Source organism: Lepisma saccharinum, chromosome 2, assembly GCF_977018435.1.
Source record: "Lepisma saccharinum chromosome 2, izLepSacc3.1, whole genome shotgun sequence".
NCBI lineage: Eukaryota > Metazoa > Arthropoda > Insecta > Zygentoma > Lepismatidae > Lepisma > Lepisma saccharinum.
Genome location: NC_139230.1, coordinates 145,410,476 through 145,437,026, shown reverse-complemented (window position 1 = coordinate 145,437,026; position 26,551 = coordinate 145,410,476). Strand labels below are relative to the sequence as shown.

The 26,551-nt window shown below is 36.4% G+C and overlaps 1 protein-coding gene across 1 annotated transcript in view; it reads left to right on the top strand.

The window, feature by feature from the left end:
- The window catches only part of LOC145984136 (E3 ubiquitin-protein ligase UHRF1-like), a 163,840-nt gene that overhangs the window by 98,113 nt on the left and 39,176 nt on the right, over nt 1–26,551 (top strand). Inside the window, exons 10-11 of the mRNA XM_083117578.1 lie at nt 6,357–6,516; nt 24,520–24,735. Coding sequence (XP_082973704.1) covers nt 6,357–6,516; nt 24,520–24,735 — 376 coding nt within the window. The remainder of the gene's footprint in view (nt 1–6,356; nt 6,517–24,519; nt 24,736–26,551) is intronic.

Below are 26,551 nucleotides of genomic sequence, written 5' to 3'. Positions count from 1 at the left end.
TACAATTCAGAACACCGAACCGAGAAATGGGGGTTTTGGGGCGAGACCACCGAATTTCAATGAAAAAAAACAACATAAAAATCTGAAGTTTACCCCCTCTTCTCCTACTATTTTGGGGAGAAGGCACAAACCTTAGTATTGTCTTCAAAGAATGGACGTTTCCAAAGAGATTGAAACATGTTTCATGATCCTGGGTGCCATACAAGTTGAATAATGAGCCAAAATGTGAAACTCTGTTCGGAAATGTGGCATGGATATGTTGCGGAGAGGGGGGAGGTTGGTCATCAATATGAATTTCCCAGGCTTCCTCCAGACCTGTGTCAGAGTTTCCACTCAAACATAAGAGTATGAAGGTCCAAAGAGCCCATTCATTTTGTAATCAGCACCATGATACCATATGTTATCATCGGGCAAGTACGACCTTACTCTGATGATACCATATGGTTGGTATCATCGGAGGAGTAAAGGTTAAGCCTCTAAATATTACCTGGAAAATGCATTGAATTATGATTTTTTTTCTTGTCCGTATGGGAGTAGTTAGGGGACATGTCAACAGATGGAGGGGATAAGAGCAGGTGGCGCCATCCGATAGTTGTCGGACGTCGTAGTAAGGCATTTTGTTGGGCAAACTGAAGGAACATGGAAACAAATAGGTTCCATTGATACATACGATTTTTGTCGAATGTTGCCACCCGACAAAGTATCTCACTACAACATGCGACAGAAATTGCATGGACTGCAACATCCAACAAAAATCGCATGCATAAACAAGAAGAGCTTTAGACTGCAAATATGCTGCTGGAATTTTATTACTCTTCTGGCTTATTTCACCTTATTGAATGTAGCAGTGCTTACGAAGGCTTTCTTTCATCATCCTGACGTATTACTGGTTTCGCACAAGTTAACATACGTTTACAATGACATTGCAATATTCTTAGATATCAAGAAGAATCCAACCAAACGGGATATACATAATTGAATACTATCACGAAAAAGTGAAACATAAATCTGCATTGGTGAATGTTATAGAAATTGGCAAGTGCATGCTCCCAATCTCAAATTTACTGCAACACTAGTATTGCAATGAAACTAACGCCACTATTTGTCCTGTCTGTTTAACCTCTTAACATACAGATTTTTAAAGAAAAAATGTTTCGATTTTAATGTAATTTTTTTATTACTCGGTTGAAATAATCAGTTAAGAACATGATAAATGGTTATAATAATGTTGATTGTTGACAACTCAACAATGAGATACATGCGTCTGAAAAGCCCCTAAGATAAAATCCCGAGTATACTCGTGCTATCAATGAGTAAAATATTGCAAATAGAACTTGTTAAAAAACCAAGATAAGTTATTTTAATAATGAAAATAAACACAAAGTAGCACTGAAACACTAACCACTAACCACTATCTGGCACTTGCAACGTCAGTTTCCGATGAATATGTCACATCACTTTCTTCTGAACTTCCTTCATGACTTTCTTAGGAGGTATCTGAACCACTAAACTCAATATCATGCTCTTCTTCACTCTCCATTTTCACAAAAGAAGAAGAATACCGCCAAGAAACATTGAAGAAAACAAAGGCACCCTAACTGACTTTTTTACACCAACGCCGTAGACGAAAATAAACGTCAAAAGAAAGAGATTAGTGACATCTACTGGAAAGGAAAAGAAAATAAAACTTCAACAGCACTATTTGTGACAACTACCGGAAAAACAAGTAAACAACAACTTCAACAGCACTATCTAGCGGAAACATGCAGAAACATAGAAAAACGAGTATAATCGTCCTTTTAAAATGTGTACGGATAAAAAAAAGTTACCCCGAATATACTCGGGATATTATATTTTCATGGGAATTAAAAACCCGAATATACTCGGGCTTTCATGTTAAAAGGTTAAACTCGTGAGAGATGGTCATTCATCTCTTACTGAGTAAGGTTAATGTCCAATATTATGAAATAAAATACTAATAATAAATACGTAAATATTTTAATATCATATTTACTCGAATCATTCAATCATAAAAGCAAATCACTTTCTTTAAGAATTAACTTTTCTCTGCCAGCCCTGCTAAATTTTCACTTTCCATCTACTGATTTATAGGAGGGGTGGCCAGAAAGTTATTTCCGATTAGTAGGGACATTGATTTTTCGCAAACGCCAAAACCGTGAAAATGGTAATTGCTGCGAAGTTATGTTTAGGAATGTGCAGTGATGTCTGGACACATTTTTTGCCCGTTCGAAATATCGAAATAATGCGAATTTGGCATAAAATGCGAATTGTTGGCGTTTTTAGTGAGTTTTTTAAAAGAAATGTCCTAAAACATCAAAAAATTCCATGAAATCCAACATTCTTGTCTTTTCTATGCCATGTTTGTGTACATAGAACATACAAGTTTTCCAACATTTTACTCGAGAGTAAACTAGAGAGTTATACGTACATGGAATAATTCCGACAGCCACATTAAATCATATATTTCCCACGATTTTTTTCAACTTCTATCAAAACCATTTGCATCACAGAGCAAAGTGGCAGATTTCTAACAGGAGATCGAGTGCGTATCTACCATCACACGGGAACCACATCTTTGTATTTGTCGCACGAGATATGTTTTGAATTACCAAGCTAAGTGCGCACCATCGGCATTTGTCGAGCGAGTAATAATGGAGCTCAGTCGTTCGGTCGTGTGACTACTATGCAGGAGACCCGTGGTCGATCCCCTGCGGGGGAGAACCGGGATGTTTTCCACCTATTCAAACTGCACCGGCGCCCACCCAGCATCATATGAAGCTGGTACCTTGACAAAACTTTCAGGGATAAAGGTAGCCAGGAGTGTGGTGCTGATCACATCACCACCACCTTCAGCCGTGATCAAGTGGGAGTGGGGCCCTAACTCCACACCAAAATTCCATTATCTAAAATCTTTACCTTAAAATTAATAAAGGGGTATGGAAAATATCTTTCCCAAAATAACTTTCAAGATATCAAACTCTCGCGAAGAGGCGTAAGCCATGTGACTTACAATTTGAAACAGTAGTTTAAAAGCACCATGAAGGTATAATTTCAGATATTTGCCAGAAAATACGCTAAAATGAAAATGTGAATTTTGGGAAAAATAAGACAGTATAGTAAAAAATAAAAAATAAGAAAATACACCAATTTGAAAAAATAATAACAAAATATCAAGGTCCCTACCGATTAAGCATATGCAAAAAAAGAATATCAGTGTTAATTTATTGCATTAGTAACAGTGAGTCCTAACCTAATTTTCAGCATAATCAACACCGTTGTTCTGGCATGTGTCGTAGCATGGCACTAAATTTTGTATGCCCACGTTATATGTATCTGACAGCAAAGACTGGAACTATCTACCGCAGTGTAGTTGTCAAATCCTTGTCCTGCCAGAAACGTCTTCAGTTAAACAAAGAGATGAAAGTCTGTACATTCAAGGTCAGGGCTGTACAGGGAGTGGTCCAAGATATCTCACCTGAAGTGATGCAAAGGTCCCGTGTGTACTCAGCTGTATGGGGTTGTGCACATTCGACTGGCCTTCCGTGAATTGTCTGCACCATCGTCTGACCATACTATCCGGTCTGCACACCTCACACGATTGCTGGTGGCTCTGTGCCAAATTCTGAGCGTGCAATGTAGGCTACATCGCAGTCGGTGGGAGACTGTATGAGAGCTGCAATGTTTAACCTAGAACTGTCCTAAAACGGCTGCATTGCAACTGTACCAGATTACAGCTACATGCCACTTCTTCCTGCCTGCATGTGTGTGTGTCGCTCTCCGACCACTAGTGCTGCGTATAGGCACCATTGGAGCTTTTTTCAGCATTCCCCTCGTATATGAACTTTCAGAAGATTTTATTATTAGTGTGTTAATGTTTTAATGTGTGGTTAGCTAAATCAGGTACCTATACATTGCAATTCTATAAATTCCTTGCGTTAAATTTGTAATACCTACATACTCTCTTCGTCAGCATTAATGGTATAACTGCATGTTGTCAGTTTCACAGTACTTCACTTGGATATACTGTACTGAAGCAGAAATCCCTTTGATAATGTAAGGAAATATGACACTTTATTTTGTTCGATTCAGTTGTTTCACTTATATGCAAGAGTTAAGTGGTTTGCTTTACAGAGAAGAGAGAATTAGCTTTATGCTTTGAAAAATAAGTCTGCACTCATGGTTCTTGCAAGCAGAGGGTTCCAATCCTCAGTGGAAATATCAACATATACAGAAATACCGAGAATGGATAAGGAGACTGATAAATTACAAATTGTATTTCTTAATCATTCACTCTTATCTCATTTAGTCGTAACTTTATTTTAACAAGTATTTTATTTTAAACTTACTGCATATGAGAAAATTCCGTAATCCTTCCCTAGCTTGTAAATTCTAATAATTTTCAAAATTCACAATTTTGCAGTTTGAATTCAAATCATAGTGAATAGAGAAATTAAGTCAATTTCATAGAAGATAATATTGGTACTTAACAAAACCATACGTGGATCTGTATGAGTTTATTATTTCTATTTGAATATTTGCAAAAACATCGATTTAGTTTAGTTTGTAATTGTCAGGGAAAAATGTAAATTTTGTCCTGGAAAACCTGGAAAAGTCAGGGAATTTTATTTCTGCTTGTTTGTAGCCACCCTGTGTATGTATTTGTGAAAGTTGTGTGTAAACATGTCAATAGGTGTTGTCCACATTATCATTTGACATATAACTATCAATTTTTTTTCCTGTACCATGTGGCATACTACAATATGTCCATAAAGTCATGGTGCAGTTTCAGAGTTCTATAATATTTACACGAAACAAAAACAAAGAATGATCATTACACTGTATTGAAGAGTAACTCAAAAGAGTTTCCTTACATGTTTAGTGCAGTTCGATGTGGCCTCCGTTTGTTGCCCTACACACATCTAATCGATATTCCAATTCTTGCGACACACAACTCAGAACATCAGGTGAAACAGACTGGACAGCTTCTATGATTCTCTCTTTCAAATTATGAATGTCGTTGACATGATCATGATACACACATTCTTTGATGTAGCCCCAGAAATAAAAATGTAAAGGTGTCTGGTCCGGCGATTGTAGTGGCCATGCCTTCCATCCACCCCTTCCTATCCTCCGCTGTAGAAATGTCTTATCCAGAAACTCGTGAACAATTTTGCCGTAGTGTGGAGGAGCACCATCTTTTTGAAAGATGACATCTTCACTTTCATCTTGAATTTGTGGCACTGATTGCATGTAACAACTGCAGTTTGTAACCCAGGAAACTGAGACGATTCTTCAAAACTTTGTGAACTGTTGTCTTAGGCCTAGATTTCAAACACAGACATGCATAGTTTCTTGTGGCTCCTTAGGTAGCTCTCCCGTACAGCTTCAACAGACTAGTCACTAACCGATGGCCTCCTGGAACATTTTGCATGCAATAAACTGCACACTTCCCAACGGCGAATGTTATTTTTATGTGGTGCCTCTTTCATTGTACACACGACGATATTCACAACGTACATGTGTCACAGATTCAAATTTTGCAAGCCAAAGGATGCATTGAACTTTGTTCTGCACCATCAACATCTTGATTGATGGAATTCTTAATTTGCTTCACTGTCGCATGATTACCTGCACACACATCGTAAGTCTTCGCTTCGCTACGCTTCCGAAACTCTTTGATTTTACTCTTCAATGCAGTGTAATAATCATCCTTTGTTTTTGTTTAGATATTATAGGACTCTGAAACCCCACCATGAATTTATGGACATACTGTATTTCAAATCAGTTTCATTGTGAATAATCTAAGTTTTGTTTTTATCTTTTTTCAAACTACATTTAATGTACATATTGTGCTAGCTAGCTCACTGCAGCTTACATAAACTTCCAAACACTTCCTTTATCACAGAGAATGGAGCACTTTTATGATGGGTCAACTGTCACTAATTAAAAGTACATTAATGTATTATAATATGATATGGAAGATGGAGAGAGATACAGGCAAAAGAAGATCATCAGAAGACATGAAGCTAAATAATCTCCCCATAATTGATATTCTTATCTTGAAGGTATTAGAAGTTCTGCAACATTTGTCGCACAGTGCAAGTAAAATACACATTTCACAGTCATTGTCTACATTTTCTCTTGCACCCATCACTTTCATGTTAACTCGGGAGAAGCAAGCAAGTCTTTGAACTTTTAATATGTTTATTATATGTTCTGGAATTTTGAAAGTGTCATATCTATAGCTCTGAATAACATAAAGGATGCATATGAATTATTTAGCATATGGCACATATCAGTCCATGATTGTTAAGATTCTGGTTTTTATTTAATAGGTATGATGGCATATACAAAGTTTGCAAATACTGGCCGAAAAAGGGGAAATCAGGATTCCTTGTCTGGCAATTTTTGCTGCGTCGAGATGACCCATCACCTGCTCCCTGGACACGAGAGGGAAAAAAGTGTATACGTGAACTGGGATTGGATACTGTACAGGTGAGTAGATTTAGGTTTTTAGGGTTTAGGAAAATTGTGGAGAACTGGAAAATTTTTTGAAGTTACTAAAGTGACAAGTCAATTGTAAAATATAACTTGGATAGAGTAACACTTAAATGATGAGCTGGTCAGATATTTAAGATATATATATATAAGATATTTGCATTAATTCAGAGAACAGTGACATGATAGGTTCCAGTAGGTGACATAATTTAACATGCAACTTGTGGCTCTGATAATGTTTCTAAGATTCATGTTTGTATTGATACACGAGCTTTTAAGTCTTGTCATGAGTAATTCGATTGCTATTGTATCTGCATGACATAATAGGAACCTTGGCATGTGAGGGTTGATGTTAACATCTCTATTTCTTTTTATTTCTGTACATTCCTGTTGAATTTTCTCTCAGAATTGTATTGTGAATGAATATAGATAATACTATTCTTAATTAATCTGCTTTCACACCTTTTGTTTTGTTGACAAAACAAAATAGAAATTCTCCATTATGATGATATGTTATAGCCAAACGTTTGTTCTAATCAGTAGTTTTGGGAGAGTAATTCTAGATTACACATAGAGACAAACATATTTGGCAATACTGTTGGTGACCCTGCATCACTCACTTTTATAATTTCGTTGGTATCCACACTAGGGATGGCCAGATCCGGATCCTGGCGGATCCGAAATCCGGATCCGGTTGGTTCCGGATCCTTAGGATCCGGATTCTAAAATTATTTGGATCCAGATCCACGGATCCGGAATTTTCAGATCCGGATCTGGAATTTTCAGATCCGGAATTTTCAGATCCGGATCCGGAATTTTCAGATCCGGATCCGGAATTTTCAGATCCGGATCCGGTACTTTCGGATCCGGATCCGGAATTTTCAGATCCGGATCCGGTACTTTCGGATCCGGATCCAGAATTTTCAGATCCGGATCCGGTACTTTTTGGATCCGGATCCGTTTTGCCATCCCACATGCGCTTCTTTGGAAAGTAAGAATGTGCTTATAACATATTGTTACCTGCTAATATACATATATATATATAATATACATACACACACATATATATAGTGTGTGTGCACGCGTGCGCGATTTGTAATTAATACACTTACTAAGTCTCCCCCTCCGATTTCCATGAAACTTGGCATTTGTATAGAGGCCCCCCCCTCAAATGTCAAGATGAGGAGAAATTGAAGTGGGGATCTGGCCCCGAAACCACGTAAATATGGTATAGGAAGAAACAGGGGGCATAGGGCCTCTTTATACACCTGTCAAATTTCATGGAAATCGGAGGGGGACACAGGGGTCAGATGATACCCACGTCAATTTGCCCTCATCTTGACAATTGAGTGGGTTTCGCCCTGTAAAACCGTTTTTTAGCTGAAACAAAACAAAACACGTATTTCTTCATTTGGGCCCCACTATACACCTGCCAAGTTTTATGGAAATAGGAGGGGGACACATAAGTCAAATGCCCACTTAAATTTGTCCTCATATTGACATTTGAGGGGGGGGGGGGTTGCCCCCTAAAACAGTTTTTTAGCCGAAACAAAAAAACACGTATTTCTTCATTTGGGCCCGTTTATACACACACCTGCCAAGTATCATGGAAATCGGAGGGGGACACATGGGTCCGATCCTCACTTCAATTTGTCCTCGTCTTGACATTTGAGAGGAGGTTGCCCCTATAACAATTTTTTTGCCGAAACAAACACGTATTTCTTCATTTGGGCCCGTTTACACACACACCTTCCAAGTTTCATGGAAATCGGAGGGGGACACATGGGTCAGATCCCCACTTCAATTTGTCCTCATCTTGACAATTGAGTGGGTTTCGCCCTGTAAAACCGTTTTTTAGCTGAAACAAAACAAAACACGTATCTCTTCATTTGGGCCCCACTATACACCTGCCAAGTTTTATGGAAATCAGAGGGGGACACATAAGTCAAATGCCCACTTAAATTTGTACTCATATTGACATTTGAGGGGGGTTGCCCCCTAAAACAGTTTTTTAGCCGAAACAAAAAAACACGTATTTCTTCATTTGGGCCCGTTTATACACACACCTGCCAAGTATCATGGAAATCGGAGGGGGACACATGGGTCCGATCCTCACTTCAATTTGTCCTCATCTTGACATTTGAGGGGGTTTTGCCCCCTAAAACCGTTTTTTACTGAAATAAAAAAACACACATTTCTTCCATTGGGCCCCACTATACACCTGCCAAGTTTCATGGAAATCTGAGGGACACAGGGGTCAGATCCTCACTTCAATTTGTCCTCATCTTGACATTTGAGGGGATTTTGCCCCCTAAAACAGTTTTTTAACTGAAACAAAAAAAAACACGTAATTCTTCCTTTGGGCCCCACTATACTGCCAAGTTTCATGGAATTCGGAGGGGGACACTTAGATAACTTCCCTTGTTAGTCTTACACTTTATAATTATTTAACACTGCATATAATGTTTTATTTTAATTTGTAAACCTGTAACTGTAGAACAATTGTATAATTATTGTATAACATTTCTATCTTGTTATATGCGTTAAAGGTTTCATCCTGGAATGGAATGCCTCACATTTATGTGTGTTTTCATTTCCAATATATTCGAATGAATACATATTCGTTTCAATGGCATTTACAAAATCACCTCGGACATTTGTGCACAAGTGTGTTAGCCGATGCGTAGCAAAGTATTTTAGGAACAACACTTGAAAAAATTATTGTAGGACTAACGAAAAATTTCTTTGTAATCGAAGATCATAATACCTTTTAAGGTGTGGTAATATTATAATGGGATTGAGATACGAAACTTTCGGACCCGGATCCTCGGATCCGGATCCAGATTCGAAACTTTCAGACCCAGATCTGGATCCACGGATCCGGAACTCTCGGATCCGGATCCAGATCCGGAATTTTCAGATCCGGATCCAGATCCGTAACTTTTGGATCCGGATCCGGATCCGTTTGGCCATCCCTAATCCACACACACACACAATATATGGGTCATTCTCAGGCACGTAGCCAGGGGGAGGGCTAAGGGGACTGAAGCCCCTCCCCCTGAAATCCCACAATATCTAATTTAAATAGTATGTAGTGGTAATTAATAGATCGAAAAAAGTTTAGTGTTTAACAGAGGAACAAGGTTATATTTTTATTTTCTACCATTTAATCCAAATAATAAATGGATCCACAGCTCTCGAAATGAAGTTTTCTTTGTGAGAGATCACACAATATCAACTTTTTGAGTAAAATTTGGCCCTAACTTTTAAAGTCATTTTTAACAGATTGTGTAAAAGTTAATAACAAATACAATAACTATGAATTTCAGTACACTAACTGTACAAAGTGTAAGAAAAATAATGGACAACAGTGTTTCATATTCACTCATATAGTGCATCGAGTAGCAAAATCTCCCCATTCTTATAATAATAATAACAAAAAATTTGGAATTAAAATTGGTTTATTTTTAATAACTTGTAATAGTTATAATTTTAAATAACAATTATAACCGTGGTAATAATTATTATTGTCATTATTATTTCTATTAAGTTTTATTAGTGGCCTGCCCCCTCTACAAATATTTCTGGTGATGCCTATGCTGATTAGGGATGAGCCTTCCCCAAAAAATAATATCCTGGCTACGGGCCTCGTCATTATAAAAAAAAGGTAGAAACATTGTCCTGCAGTCATAAAAGATGTTTTAAAATTATTTACATATTTTCTCCAGTGAGAGTTAATTTAGTTACTAGTTACAAGATTCATTAGCTTTATTTCTTCCAGAAATAATTTTTTCTGTCTTCAGAATTTTACACAGAATATGTAAATTTTCCCCTCTGTGGACTGTCCACATTCAAAATTTATGGAAGATATCTGAAAAACCTTTAAATATTTCTTCTTCTTGTTTTGGTGACTTTTGATTCCAATCCGCACTGCGTGTTGAATGGAAGGATTGAGATGTTATTAACCTCTTGAATCCAAGCCTGTAGATAGAGAGCAGAATCCCATGACCATGCTATGTGGAGAACATTAGGCAACAGCTAGGGATAGTGCAAATCATCTATCATATTGGTTCCTAATTCCATAATTTTTGTATTCAAATGATTATTATTTATTATTGTGATTGATTTATTGTTTAAGTCCACTTTATGCTCAGTAAGGCTAATCGGGACTGGACCTACAGTTTAAAGTGGGATCCAAACCACTGTGCCATGTGCATCCACCGTGTATTGAACATGGGACCCCTAGATTACAATGTGACGATGCTGCCACTGCACCTTTGGAGAGGCCCTCAAATGATTAGAATTATCATTATTCAGTACCCCATCAGACACATGTAAAGGGGTGTTAAAAAAACACAAGAAGAATGTGAAAATCCAAACTATTTTGAAAAAACTGTCAATATCGGATGATCCGATTTATCATACTCAATGTCTGCTCTCATGTTAGTCCATGCACACAAATATTTTACAACATGCGAAAGAAATGCTTCAATACATTTGCCAGGTATTGCAGTTCTTCAGCCACGATGGCAGGATGAAAATCATGGTCATTTTCAAACGTATAACACGGATTCTCACGTGCATCACTGAAAGGATCGTTCACGTCTGTCCAATCTCAGACTAATTTTGCCTAGTCTTCCACATCGGATATATCTGAATATTCAGACTCACTACAGTCACTCTCCTCTTTTTCTGGAACATAATCCGATGAACTACTATCCTCCTCCTCCATATTTTTCTACTTTTGTTTTACAAAATATTACACATAACGAAAACACACAGGTCTCCTCAATAGCACGGTTACGTACTTTCAGCAACAGATGGCATAACGAGCATGCTTTGCTCATTGCTTGTGAGTTACGTGCTCAAAGGATGTCACAGCAACAAGTAGACTTCAGTCCTTCCCAACCAGAGGCATTTGTACGTTTTCTTGGCCATTATCATGCAAGAACCCTTTCGGCCAATATTACCAGCTACATACGGGCCGTACGTAGTGGTAGGAGGGCATGCAGGCTTGACTATGTATGGGCCATACGTAGTGGTAGTCAAGAGGTTAAAACTGGTAAAATATGTTCAAATTATGGCTGCTCTGAAACACTTCGACATTTACTCTGAGGTAATAATTTTCCCAGAAGCACACGCTTGTGGGAAAATTATGAAGTTCTGTTTTTATACACAGTAAATACACAGTATAGTAAATGAAAGACGACTGATTCCCTAAAAGAAAAAAAAGTAAACAAATCTTTGTTTGATTGGACTTGAATTCTACCACTAATTCTAATGGCTTGAACATGTTTCTAGGAAAATGCAAGGACTTTGCGTACATGAAGGCTAAACAGTCTTTTGGTATGAACCGGAACATGATATTATAGCTTTGTTGTTTAATATAATCACTGTGTTTCCAGAGTTGCAAGAGGGAGGGGTGTATTGTCGTTTTAATATCTAAGACTGTTCTCGCTTAGGCCCAAATCTACATTTGACCAGCTGGGGACAAGGGGGCACAAGTTGTTTCCAGAAACTATATTTAGATGTTTACTCTATACATAAATTTATGATAATTGCATATATGTCTGCACATGCATACCTCAATAAAAACTTGTTTATATGTGCCATCTTGTTAATATGATAAAAGTATGCACCAGTGAAACAGAAAGTAAAATTCGTGTGGATATTAATGTGTCTGACAAAGTTACAATTCATGATGGGTTAATTACTCTTTAATTTTGCCTTAGAATATTCTGTTAGGAAGGTAAAAGAAACTGAGGAAGAACTAAAATTAAACTGTGTGACTCAGCTGTTAGCATATGCAAATGAAGTAGACTTACTGGGAGATGATGTAAATACAATTAAGAATAATGCTAAAATATTTTTCAAAGCAGCTAAAGAGATAGGTTTGGAAGTTAACAAAGAGAAAACTAAATATATGCTTACAGGCCGAAACCAAGTGTTATGTAATAATCAAAATCTAATTATTGATAACTTGTTTGAACCAGTTTCCAAATTCAAGTACTTAGCAGTGGCGAAGCTCCTATGAGGCTTTTGAGGCTTAGCCTACCCAAAAAATGTTGAAATTAAAATGTTCTTGTACCCTGTAATAATCAAAGTTCGTTAAAACGAATTAAACTATGTAATCCGAACGTTTGGTTCCGCCGATCCTTCCAGATATCTCGTCAGTCAGGCCAGAAAGAGAGAGCGCGTTTGGGCCGAACTGTGAGGCTTTTGACGAAAAGCCTCGCGTTAAAAGGCAGCTACAGCGTGAGCTCTGTGTAGGTGGAAGGGGAGGGTAAGGGGAGGGGACTGCCGATTCGCTGGGTAAAAGTGGCTAGCCTCAGAACCAACCTGTTGTGCTTCTAGTCTTCTTGTGCAAAGTGCGCCGTTCACGCGCTGCATTGTTGAATGTTAATTTACTTCAAGTGCATGCGTGCGTGTGTTTGTGTGTGTGTCACATAGTGTATTTATGTTATAAAAATATAATACTGTGAAATTATGTGTTGAAAACTCTAAGATGATTTGCAGTAAAATAAATGTAAGTGAACAAGACTTCGTGGCTCTCAGATGCTTAACCTACGAAATCTTGGACACACTGACTGTACAACTGGAAATACGTTTTGGAGAGCTTGGAAAGATAACATTTGTTGAATTGGAAGACCAAAATAGTTTTTGGGAATATAAACTACATTTTCCTGTGATGAAATTAAGTAACCTTCTGTCCACATATCCATTTTTCAACAAAGAACGATTAGAAAATGATTTAAAGAATATCTATGCTGATGAAGAAAAGCATTTACCTCCTGCAGACCTTCTAAAATTCATAGTTAACAATGATCTTCAAACAATCTACAAAGGAGTAACACAACTTATCAAGTTGGTCTTGACATTCCCTGTTACAACAGCTTCATCCGAAAGAAGTATGAGGACCCTCAAGAGAGTAAAAAATTATCTCCGTAATTCAATGAAAAATGAAAGATTAAGTTCTCTCAGTACAATAGCTATTGAAAAAACTGGTAAAGAACTTTCTATTGATCAAGGCTTCAAGGAAAGAGTAATTGATACTTTTGCGACCAACAAGAATAGATGCATGGACCTGCTGTATAAAAAAAATATAAGCAGATTTTTCAGAATACCCAGTATTTACGCCTTAGCTTCGCCACTGGTACTTAGGAGTAATATTAACAAATGAAAATGATATTAAAGAGGAAATAAAAAGCAGGCTTAATTCAGGAAATGCATGTTACTTTTCTCTTCTCATTTAATATCTAAGGAAAAAGAAAGTTAAAATAAACAAAACAGTAATTCTGCCTGTAGTATTATATGGATGCAAAACTTGGTCCCTTACGTTAAAAGAGGAACGTAAATTGAGAGTATTTGAAAATAGAATCCTTAGAAAAATATTTTGACCTAAAAGGGATGAGGAGACAGGTGAGTGGAGAAGGTTACATAACTTAAGATTAAATCAAAAAGACTTAGGTGGGCAGGCCATGTGGCACGAATGGGAAAAGAAAGAAGAATTTACAGGATTCTTGTTGGGAAACCTGATGGTAAGAGACCTGTAGGAAGGCCAAGATGAAGATGGAGGGATAACGTTGAGATGGATCTATAGGAAATCGGTAGGGGCTAGTGGGGCCTAAGCCCCCCCCCCCCCCCCCCAGAACCATTCATCGGTCTCCCCCCAAATGTATGAGACATATGCATAAAATACTTAAGGAAAAGGGAAACTGCACACAGAAATTAGATAATTATCATTTGCTACTCTTGTGGTGTGGCCGTTGCAGATAGGGGAAGAATATCAAATTATGTTCTGATGTAGAATAAAATGAAAGTTGAAGTGCAAGCGTCTTTTTACGGAAACCATATGTTCCAAACAAGATTTCAAAGAAAATATATCCATTATTTATTTTGACTAGAGATGGGCCGATATGAAATTTTGGCTGATACTGATAAAGTACCGATATAAAATTTACCGATACCAATAACCGATATTTAGAGGCATGCAAATTTCATTTTTGACGAAAACACGAAATATGAAATAACATGCTGTAATGTTAATTTTTCATGTTTCAGAAAGGCGTGAGGTGCATTTTTCTACCCTGGGTTGTCACAAAATAATGCGAAATGAACTGCAAAATGTGAAATATACTCTTAAACATGAAATTTACCATTTATATACCGACGTGACACTTTCTGAAGTCTGAAGTATCCTGTGAGTTATGCAATTAACGGAAAATTGATTAATTCTGCTGTAAATATTTCAGAAGCAAAAATGGACCCCTTCACACAGGAATAGACTTGATACTCTGGTAACTACATAAATGTGCTATTAGAAGGGATAAGTTAATTTTGTGTAATAAGGGCAGTTTTTTAATCAAATTTAGGATTATATTCACAATTTTTTAACCAAAATGTAATTTTATATAGCACTTTTTATGTGATTATTCACCGCTATAACACCGACATTTTATTTCATTTACTGCTTTTGAACCCAAAATTGACTGTTTTTGTGCCGAAATTTTGCTTTTTTATTTACCAAAAATATGTGCGTCTACCGATATTCTACCAATCCAATATAAAATTAGAAATTGTCCTTGAAGAACCTGAAAGTTTCATTAACCTCCTCAATAAATTGTTTCAAGGTGACTGCAGTGCAAGAGAAGTTGCATATTTAGACATTTACTTTTTTTTTTTTTTTAGAAAGTAGAGCATGGAGATTATCCATAAAACATGCAACAAAATGGCAGAATTTTGCACTAATTTATCAGATATTTATTGATATATCGGATCGGTAAAATAATCTGTAATTTTATCGATAAACCGATACACCGATATGCCTTTATTGGCTGATACCGATAGAGTACCGATTAATCGGTCACATCCCTAATTTTGACCTTCCACCTTGGAGCGCTAGGTAAACATTGTTACATTCAAACAATAGCGGCATTGTGACCAGTGTTTACATAAATGTAGTCTTTCTACAGTGACTTCCTATACTTGTGCTATTTTTGAACATGAAAAATAGAAGCTGTCATTGTAGAGACTTGAACAGAATCAGTTTTGATAGGGAAAAGGCATCAGTTAAAAGAAGTGAATTTCATTTCTGTGGATTTGTATCGTGGGAGAAATCTAAAGGTGCACACCTAAATGTTGCATGAATGTGTAGAAGCAATTGAATCGCGCATAATTGCTTTATTAAATGGTGATCACTACAGTTCATTGGCGAAATCTCTCTTTTCGAAGCATTTTGTGTGCGTTGCACCACGTCAGCAATAAGTATGCAGATGTGCTGGGTTTATTTGGATTTTTCATTGCATGAAGCACAACTTTCCTGGTAACGGGTGAATCTTGTCGATCACTTCTAGGGATGCTTGGAATCTCTGGTATCTCTTAGAGTCTCAGGATAGATTCATTCTTCTAAGAAGCTTAGAAGCTTATTTGTTGTTTCAAGTAACCCACAGGAAGATTATCGTGGAAGGTTGGATATGCTGGTTATATAACAGCAAGAAATCTTCTTTTGGAGATTGGAAAATATATGAAAATCATTCTTTGATTTTGTGCTCATACTGTTTGTGACAGATGACAAAATAATCATTCCTTTTGATTGGAGAGTTTGTTAATAGTAAAAGTCAGGCGTCGAGCAAACATGCTTAGACTTTAGAATTTCAGAATTAAATTTAAAGATTGCATAGACAAAGTGATCATTAAAACTTGCTTGGAATGTCATAATCAGTTTTCTTTTTAAATCAACTGGCCAGGGTTATGTAAAAGTTATTTGGTCGACTATCCTCATTTAAAAGTTTAGTTTTCAGGATAATTAAATAATATTTTGCCTATAGATAGCAACTTTCTGTATCCTTCATGCCATCATTTATTAGTGCATATTCTCTTTTATAGTTATATTTTGTTTCATTTCGACCTTGTTTTCAGACAGAAATGGTAATTCTCTTTAAAAACTGATATATCCTTAAGTCTACATATAGAGACCAAGAATAAGCACACCTTTCACGCTAATTAAGTAACTTGTGAGGTTCTTAATTTTGTAATAGTCCATTATTCTTTGTTTCCTTTATTCACTACTTCAAATAACAATTTCTTTAGATCTGAAAGCATCATAATACTTAAGACATTTCCAGTTTAGTGCAGTTAATTTTAGAGTCCCACATTATTTTGTTAGTTTAGATATTAAGCAATTAACAGCCAATTATAAGCATTCATAATATATTGGTAAAAAAGATCTGGATGCGATACTTAAATGAATGGAAACTTATTAGAGCCTACTAAATATTATTCTGAGGGAGATATAGATCCTTGCAAACATCTATAAGATTAAATAATTCTTGAAGCTTTCCTGGCGGCAAATATTGAAAAGGTTTCCGAGAAAACCTTTTCAACATCTATAAGATTATTAAGGTAGCAAACCAACTAAGTTCATTCTTTCTTTCCCCTCTGATTAAATCACAAATCGCAGCCTGGGTAGGTGTTCATTTTCAATTGACTTAGATTTATTACATACCTAAGGAAGACTGTCAGTGTCTTCGGCTACAGCTGCAATGAGATGTATTAAAATATGGATAAGGACAACTATGGGCAAGACAATTTTTCTTCCGCGCCACTGTCAAACTTAAAAAGGGAAATTATAGTTGACTGACAGATTTTTTCAGCAATTTATACAGATGAGCAAAAAACAGTGCACTTCTATTGAAGTTTTAGATAAGGCAAATATGTAATTAGTGTTATACAGGGTGGCTCAATAAGTCACTTAACACCCCCAGTACAAGGCCACTGCAGCGCGCAACATGGAAATGGTGATGACCAATCGTTATCAGGCCAAGGGGGAACCACATTGACGCCACCCACATGGTCGGCGGCCATCTTGATGTCCGCCATCTTGAATTCAACTTCAGAATTTTAAATGGGAAGGGGGTCGTGCGAATATCAAAATGGGCTAGAATTTCACGAGAAATGCAATGGTGAAGTTTTTTTCGACGTATCTTTAACCAGTAAAAAGTTATGACTGAATTCTTGTACCAATTTGCTCCTTTTCGAGGTGTTAGAAAAATGCCTTAAAATTTGTTTAGCGCTTCGGTAATGCATCGAGATCAAAGTGACGTCTATGGAGGGACGTTCGCATGCCATTGCACATTATTTTAATCGGATACATCCATGAAGAGCTGTGCATTATGAATGGTTGTCGCGAACAATTTACAGTGTGACGCTTCCATTGAATTAAAAGTCCTTCACAGTGACAAGGCTAATGTTTATGTTCATAAGGAAGTTTATAAACAGAATATGTGACCCTTGTCATCTGATAACTAACTTTGGACAAAAACTGGTTCATAACGTTCATATAAGTGTTCTGGTGTTCTTCCCTATTGAAAAAACTGTAAAAAGTACCTTCTTCCATAAGCAAGGATGAAAAAAACTGTTTATTTAACAAATCCAAGTAGCCCTAAGCATTTAAGGTTCCGTTGATGGAAAATTGACTAACCAATCGTGTTCCACACAGCACGCCACACCATTAACTCACCAACACTAACCATTCAGCTTTGATCTGGCAAAAATGGGTTATCAGATAAAATCGAATATTCTGTTTATGAACTTCCTTATGAACATAAACATTAGCCTTGTCACTGTGAAGGACTTTTAATTCAATGGAAGCGTCACACTGTAAATTGTTCGCGACAACCATTCATAATGCACAGCTCTTCATGGATGTATCCGATTAAAATAATGTGCAATGGCATGCGAACGTCTCTCCATAGACGTCACTTTGATCTCAATGCATTACCAAAGCGCTAAACAAATTTTAAGGCATTTTTCTAACACCTCGAAAAGGAGCAAATTGGTACAAGAATTCAGTCATAACTTTTTACTTGTTAAAGATACGTCGAAAAAACCTTCACCATTGCATTTCTTGTGAAATTCTAGCCCATTTTGATATTCGCACGACCCCCTTCCCATTTAAAATTCTGAAGTTGAATTCAAGATGGCCGCCGACCATGTGGGTGGCGTCAATGTGGTTCCCCCTTGGCCAGATAACGATTGGTCATCGCCAATTTCAAATTCCATGCCGGAGTGGCCTTGTACTGAGGGTGTTAAGTGATTGAGCCACCCTGTATATTGAAGTTTTCTTCACAAATAGGTGAAAGTGGTTCTCAGTTGTAGTAACATTAGGAAAATGCGAAGTTTCATTGCATAGAATTAAGGAAATTTAAATTTTTACTATTCCATTACCTACATAGATTGTGCTTTTAAATGCCTTGCAGCATTATAATTTGCTCAGGACCATAAACACACGATTACCCATTAATATTATTATCACATATTAAAATTACATCTTCTTTATTCTAAAGATGAAACGTGTTCTTTAATAAATTTGCAGCCATCTATAATAGCATATTTATTTCTTTTAACAATTCCATTTCTTTTGGATGAGATGAAATGTCTTCGAAGATGAATGTCCGTGATGATTTTGGTAATGAATAAAAGCATGAATAAAGTTAGCCCCCCCCCCCCCCCCCTACCTAGCAGATGGGCAAACCTACGCCTATCGGTAGGGATGGAAAAGAGTATATAGATCTTGTTCAGGATAGGGACAGATGGAAGGCCTGTGTTGCTACAGCCATGAACCTTCTGGTTTAAGAAGGCTAGAGAGTTAGTTAGTTATATGTGCCATCTTGTCTAATTTGTAAAGAAGTAATTTTGAACCAGTTATGTTTTCAGTTAAAAATTGCTCCTTAGTTTGTCATTGTAATTCATAATCAATGCATGTGCAACCCCCCCCCCCCCTCTCTCTGTGGCATAGCAGTAACATCGTCGCTGGAGACACATAGTGGTTCGGGTCTCACTTTAAACTGTAAATCCAGTCTTGGATTAGTATAAAATTATGCGCACGTATTCATATTAATTTTACAGAAGTGATGGTAATTTATTTCAATGTTTTGAAAAAGAAAAAGGTTACGTCTCGGTAAGCACTGCCCCTCCACCTAAGATTATATGAATTTCAGTAATTCTTTGTTCTGTATTGGTGGACTGTGAACCTAACTTTTATTGTCTTTTCTGACAATAAAATGAAGAAATGCTTTGGAAGAGAATCTGGAAGATGAAAACTAATACGTCAGGATGACTTAATTAGGGTCCAGGTGAGGAGGGCGCCAGCCATTTCGGGCCAGCTACGGGAGATGATCTTCCCTGGTATTATTTACTTTTGATTTTCCACTAACAATGGAAATTTATACTTTGATATGATGACATTGTGTAATAATCATAACCATGATGATCATGATGATTATTATTATTTTTGGGCATCGCAGATAGCATAGTTACAGCATCATCGACTTGTAATCAAGGGGTCTGGGATTCGATTCCCGGTGGAGGCATTTAGTGGTTCGGATTTCACTTTAAACTGTAGGTCGGGTTCCGATTATCTATTCTGTGCATAAAGTGGGCAACAATTCAATCAAATGATTCAAATCTATATTATTTCTACTATAGATTGCTGCCCCCCCCCCCCCACACGAATCACAAAAATGTCTGGCGATGACCTTGACATTCTGCACTGTATAATCATATTTATTTTTTAAATATATAATCACATGTGCTTTGAAAGTAACAAATACTTCATCCCTCTTGAAATCACAAATGTGTTACTTCATATATATTCCCTTCCTTGAATGCTGTTAGAGGAGTGTTGTGAGCACACAAAAACCGGTTCTGCAGCTTTGCTGCAATTTCAAGCATGCCAGGTGTTCATGGCAGACACCACTTGGCTTGTACCTAGTGACAGCATCCTACCTGTCTGGAGGGTAAAGCTTCCCTGCTGTCTGGGAATACAAATGTTTCCCACTGTACATTAATGAACAAAAATACAATTCAGCATCCAAGCTTTGTAGTTCCATGAAACTTTTTCTGTATGCCAATCAAAGTGTGCAGATATTTTTAAAATGTGAGTGAAGGGTTCTGTGATTTTCTGACCATTTCAAAAAAATGATCATACTTAAGCAAAGCATGTTTTTGCTTACTGAAAGAAAAAATCAAATTACAGATATTAACATTTATCCAAAGACAAGAATTTGAATGAACCTCTCTATATTGATTTCCCATTAATCCTTTAAGTATATTCTAACATCATATGAAATAAGAAGTTGTGCATTTTCAATGGCTTATTGATGGTAATATCTGAAATTTCAAAGTGAGTTCAGTTAAAAGAAACCACTGATATTACACATTTTGAAGACTTTTCTTTATTTAATATAACTTTCAACAAAGTGACAATTATTATATTTATGACTATGAAAGAATATAGAGTGCATGAATTTTTCTGCTACAACACATATTTACAACATTTACGTTCCTATGTATGCAGGGTGGGACAAAAGTATGGAACCACCCCTATAAAAGATACACAAGCTGACACATACCAGACCAATGTCCTGAAACATGATGTTGGGTGATTGGGAGACATCACGGCCATGCTAAGAAGATAACCACCATCTTCATCTTAACTTCATTTTCTTACATGAAAAAGTGACCATGTGGCTGTCAAAATGGGCTAGAAGGTTTAACAAACACAAGAGTCTATTCAGGTTTATTATAGCTTCAATCATTCTTGGGCAATTAATCGTTTTCTCAAAGTTTGACAAGAAACACATAGGTGTGCTCAGTGTTATCGTAACTGATCATTCCCATTCTTTATGCATAGACTTACCATACGTCCGGAATTAGCCCAGACAGTCCTGGTTTTTTAGTGCTGTCCGGGGTGATTTTATGACCGGCAAGGATCGATCGATTATACCTTTTCTTTCTTTGAGATATCGACTTCCGAGCATTTCCGTTTCCATACTTCCGTGAGCGTCTTGGTCTTGCAAGTGTGTGAAGTAACTCGTCTACACGTTTTTGATAATTATAATTATTTATAAGGGTCTTGCATTTGGAAATGGGCTAAATAAAGTGTGTTTTTAACGTTAACCTGCAGGAGGAATATAAATTCTTGTAACTGTGTAATGACAGTGACAGTGAACGTGTGCAATGTAAACTCTGTAATGGAGTATTTTCTCTTGCACATAAAGGAAGAGGTGATATTGAAGACCACATGAAAACAGTTAAACATAGGAGTGGTATTAATGCTACAGCTTCAGCAAACATAAAGAGATTTTTTTAAAGCCGAAGATGGGAATAACAGTGATCTGGAGTGTGCTGCTAAAGAAGCTATATTTTCGTATCACACTGCTAGACACAAACTCAGTTTCAACACATCAGACTGCACTTCCTAAACTGGTTAAAAAGTTATATGACCCAACATTTTCATCTGCTAGAACCAAATCCGAGGCAATAATTGTTAATGTTATTTCGCCATTTATTTTCGATAATGTGTTGCATTCTTTAGAAAACATTAATTATGTTACATTATCGATGGATAGTTCAAACAGAATTGAAGTAGAACTTGTTCCAATTGTTGTAAAATATTTCAGCATAAAGGATGGAATTCAAGTTAAACTTCTTGTATCCACTGTTAAACATCTGTTGAATGTTAAAATTAATTCAGAACTTTCATGTTGTGAATTTTATGATGTTATTAAAACAAACAAGCCATTTCTGAAGAAAGTCATGTCTAGTGAAAAGTACAACTGAGTCTACTAACAGATAATGCTACCTAGAACAGAGAGGTTTCCTAAACATCAGAAAATGTATTATTCAATTAAACATTTGAAAATTAATTTATTGATTTTAGAAAATAATGTTAATATTTTTTCTTCTACAATTTATAGTTTAATGTGCCAATAAAATGTTAAGGTTTTAAGTAATTTCAATGTATTTTTTGTAAAAATACCATGAAATTCAGCAGTAACGAGTTGATCGCGAATATGTCCTGTGTTGGACCCAAAAAAAAAATGGTAAGCCTATTTATCCAGCTGAACAATTACACTGATTTATTCTACCTGGTTTGGACCTGCTCAGTGATCCCCACATGTTACCCCCCCCCCCCCCAGAAAAAAAAATCTTGGTCAGAATATTTCATAAATTATTGCTTTAAATACTTGTAAGGTTGAATAATTGTCAACAGTTTAATAAAACTTGTAAGAAATGCTTAGCAGAGCTTACAAAACTCCAAATAGTTAATGTAGTACAAGCCACAGTGCATTTTATCAACAGAGCTTATAATTTTGCAATGTGTCAGCACTTGTTGCTTCCTTATGTGGGAAAACCATAGCGGCACATAAAGATGCTCTTTAGGTGGCAAAGTTGCACAACTACCACATATTTATCTAGGTGTCTACCAGTCAAGAATGCCAAGAATGTCTAGAAAAATTCTAGAAATTAACAGGGAGATCAAGAAAGTTGAGAAAAAGGTCAAGAAATTATGCTTGTGGTTAAGAATTTTTGCTATTTTTTTTTACAATATAATGAATTTACATTGTTATATACCAGTGATGAGATTTGATAAATTTGAATATTTGGAAATTTAATTTGTGGTTAAGATTTGTTCACTATGTTTCTTAATAATTATATTCTTGTATGCGTGAAGTTTTGTAAAAATATTAATTCCTCATCCAGGATATGTCTGAAGCATTAATTTTTACATGCAAATTAAAGCAAGTCTAAATCTCTTGTTAAGTACAACTCAGTTTTCATCTTAACCGACCTCTAGGTTGAGGTTTTTCATTGAATAAAAATATCTATTTTCTTAATTAAGTAGCGGCATTAGGGCATCTGACTATCATGCGAGAGACCCGGGTTCGATCCCCGGTGAGGAAGAACCAGAATTTTTTGCACCTATTCAAGCGGCTTCGGCCCCCACTGCATTATATAAAGAGGGTACCTGGAGGAGACTCTGGGGGGGGGGGTAAAGGCAGCCAGGGGCATGGTGCTGATCACATCACCCCTACGTTCGGCCGTGATCAAGAAAGTGTGGGGCCATAACGACACCCCCTATACACCTTCATGACATGGTGCAAAGCACAGGGAACACTTAATTTTTTTCTTTACGATTAAATAAATGTTAAGAAAAAGGGAGGGAAGTCAAGAAAAAGGATAGAAAGGTCAAGAAAAAGGATAGAAAGGTCAAGAAAAAGGAAAGAAAGGTCGAGAAAAAGTCATGAAAAATTGGTTCTGTTATTTTGGTAGATACCCTGGTAGAAAATGACTCTTTCAAAATTAAAACTTAAGCTGTAGTTCGGCAATATTTTTTTAAAAAATATAGTGCATGTTTGGAGTGTTACAGTGCCAAATTGGGGGTCAATAATGTTTTCACCATGGGATCTGCGATAAAATTAGATGTTTTGAATCCAGATGTTTCATAGCATCCAGATAGAGGACAGATATGGTATTACATTTGGACTAAATCAGCCAAGACAATTAAATATTGTGGACTTATAATTGAAACATACAGAATGTATGGCCAATACTTAGGCACGTGTTGCGTGCGTCTGGTGACAAAATTTCAACCTGCTAGTGTTGCCAGCTTCGGAGATGTGTCCCAAAAATGACACTTTGTTCCTCAACCCCTCAACCCATAAAATCACCAATCATAAATCCATCAAATGCTGCACATGATCATTATTGGTTGCAAATGACAGATTGACATGGCGTCAGTCATCAGACGTCTAATTAAGGTTCTCCGATAATTTCTTATATAGTTTTCTCACTCAAAAGTGCATTTCTGGAAAAAAATTAAAGCTGCCGTCCACCAGTTATTAATTTATTTAATTTTTTGTATGGAGTAAACTTATAATGTCAAGCATTGAAAAATATCTCAAAGGATGAGGCTTTATAATGCAGCAAACCCGGTGTAAATATTTCTTACGGTTTTCATGATATCAATTTTCAAAGTTTGGGTTGCGTGACTTTTGAAACACACTGTATACATGTACATGAGCATCAAAACTGCAAAATACTTGTATTAGCTCTGCTTTTGTTAATCTCATTTTTCTTTCTCTCCATTATATGCTTTGAAACTAAAAACTTTTAACTTTGTGTATTCCTCATCTCAAAATCTGATTCTCCTTGCAGTATCCTGAAGGGAATCAGGAGGCCATGGCAGGATCAAGTGCTACTAAAGTATCTCGAAAGAGAACCAAGAAGGGAGCCAATGATTCAACACCACCTACAAAAATGAGGAAATTGCCACCATACAAATTAGATGAGGAGATCCTTTCATTGATTGACAAAGATGTTAACAAGAAACTATGGGCAGAGTGCATAGAAACTCTGAAGGAGGGCAAACAGGTAGGTAGAGAATTTCCAAGGAAATGTAGCAGATTGTTGAAGATGTAAATATTTTGGAGCTAGTTTTACAAATTAGTGATATGAATAGCAAGAACCCTCCCCACAATAAAGTTGCAGAATTTGTTTCATTCATACATTTTTATCACTTAATATTTCCCCTAACCTTATTTCTGTCAAATTTGTGTATAGACATGCAACATTTTCATTCTGATTCTTAACTCTTGATCCCGAAGTTTTATTCAAATTTATTTTCATTACAGAAGTTAGTAGTGGATTTTAATGCAAAACTAATTGAAAGCCATGAATCACTACTGCCAGAATCACAAATTCAGGTGTTGTATCATAATCCAGAATTTGTTTTTTGATTTGTGAAATAATTTCAGGGGTGAAAAATGGCCATTAATGTCAGTAAAAATAAACTTTTTCATTTGATTCTGTAATTTGTCAGTTTTTAAAATGGTGTGCAAAATTAATCGAGTAGTTTTGGTGACTGCAACTAGTGACTTTTTTTTTTGGAAGTATGTATATATTACTTCCCAGTGAGATATGTTTAATAATAACTGTTATTGTACTGACTGTAGCGTATTTTCTCATCCTCCTACGTATTACCAAAAATCCGCTACATAGCTCTAGTGATGCTTCTCGACACATCTAGTTCATTTGTTCGTCACTAGATGGCTGTGTTCTCACTGTCTTCTATTTTGACAGTTACCGCCTCAGACGGCGCTTTCTGTAACTAAAATTCGTGCATCGTTTGTCTGCCCAATCTCAAACCCCGAAGTCATTGCTTCTTCACTGGCTGACAAGAGAGAGAACAGCTGCTGCATATTTGCTGCGGCTTCCCGCAGTATTGAGTTGCTTGGCATACATGACCTGTTTGGTCGAAATGTAAGACAAGGAAGAAGGAGGCCATTTTGCTCTTTACAAAATCACATGTATTGCAGGAACATTAAGTGGATTACAATCTCAAAATGGCAGGTTTGCTTGTCATGAGTTTATACCAAAATACACCAGATAGACAGGTATGTTAGAACCTCTATGTTTTTGCTGAACAGTGCAATCAAAATCCAGGATAATCTCAGAACAGTGATCTTTAAAATTACGTGACCAGAGTTAGAACCTTTTTTTTTCTATTTGTGAAAGTACGTTAATGCAAACTTTAGTGACAGTATCGAACAGTGAATATTCTCTCTCCGAGATATCGGCAGCGTGAGTTACATTGCATTCAATTAATCTTTACGCAACACAATTTTTAGTGCAGCACTTGCAAAGAATGATTTGTCACAACGCAATCAATTTAATAAGGCAGAAACAAGTTATCATCCTTTGAAAGTAACGTTGAGAAGCAAGACCTTGTTCGTTCCATCATTGTTAACGAAACAATCGTTTAGCAAATTTGTAAAAATAACAAATGTTCTACAACCAGAAACAAAAAGGCAACAATAACTTCACAACGTGCCCACTTTATCCCTTGTAAACTTTCGAAAATACAGTATCATTAAAGAAAGACATAATACATGCAATAAGGTCGTATTTCAAGAAATAAATGAGGTTCTTTAATTAAATAGCTTATACGAGCCAAGCTATGTTTTTACAATGTACAGTAACTTAAATGACAATTATGCATGAGATCAAATTCTATTGTAGTACAATGCATGTATAAGAGGCAGTAACATTTTTGAAATTGAAATTACGGAGTTGTACATAAGTTATCCATTTTTTATTTGTTGTGTAAAGATACCAAAGCTATATGTATGCATATGCAATTAAACGGTCATGCGTTTAATGAATTATACCGTGCGTCCATTTCGATCTT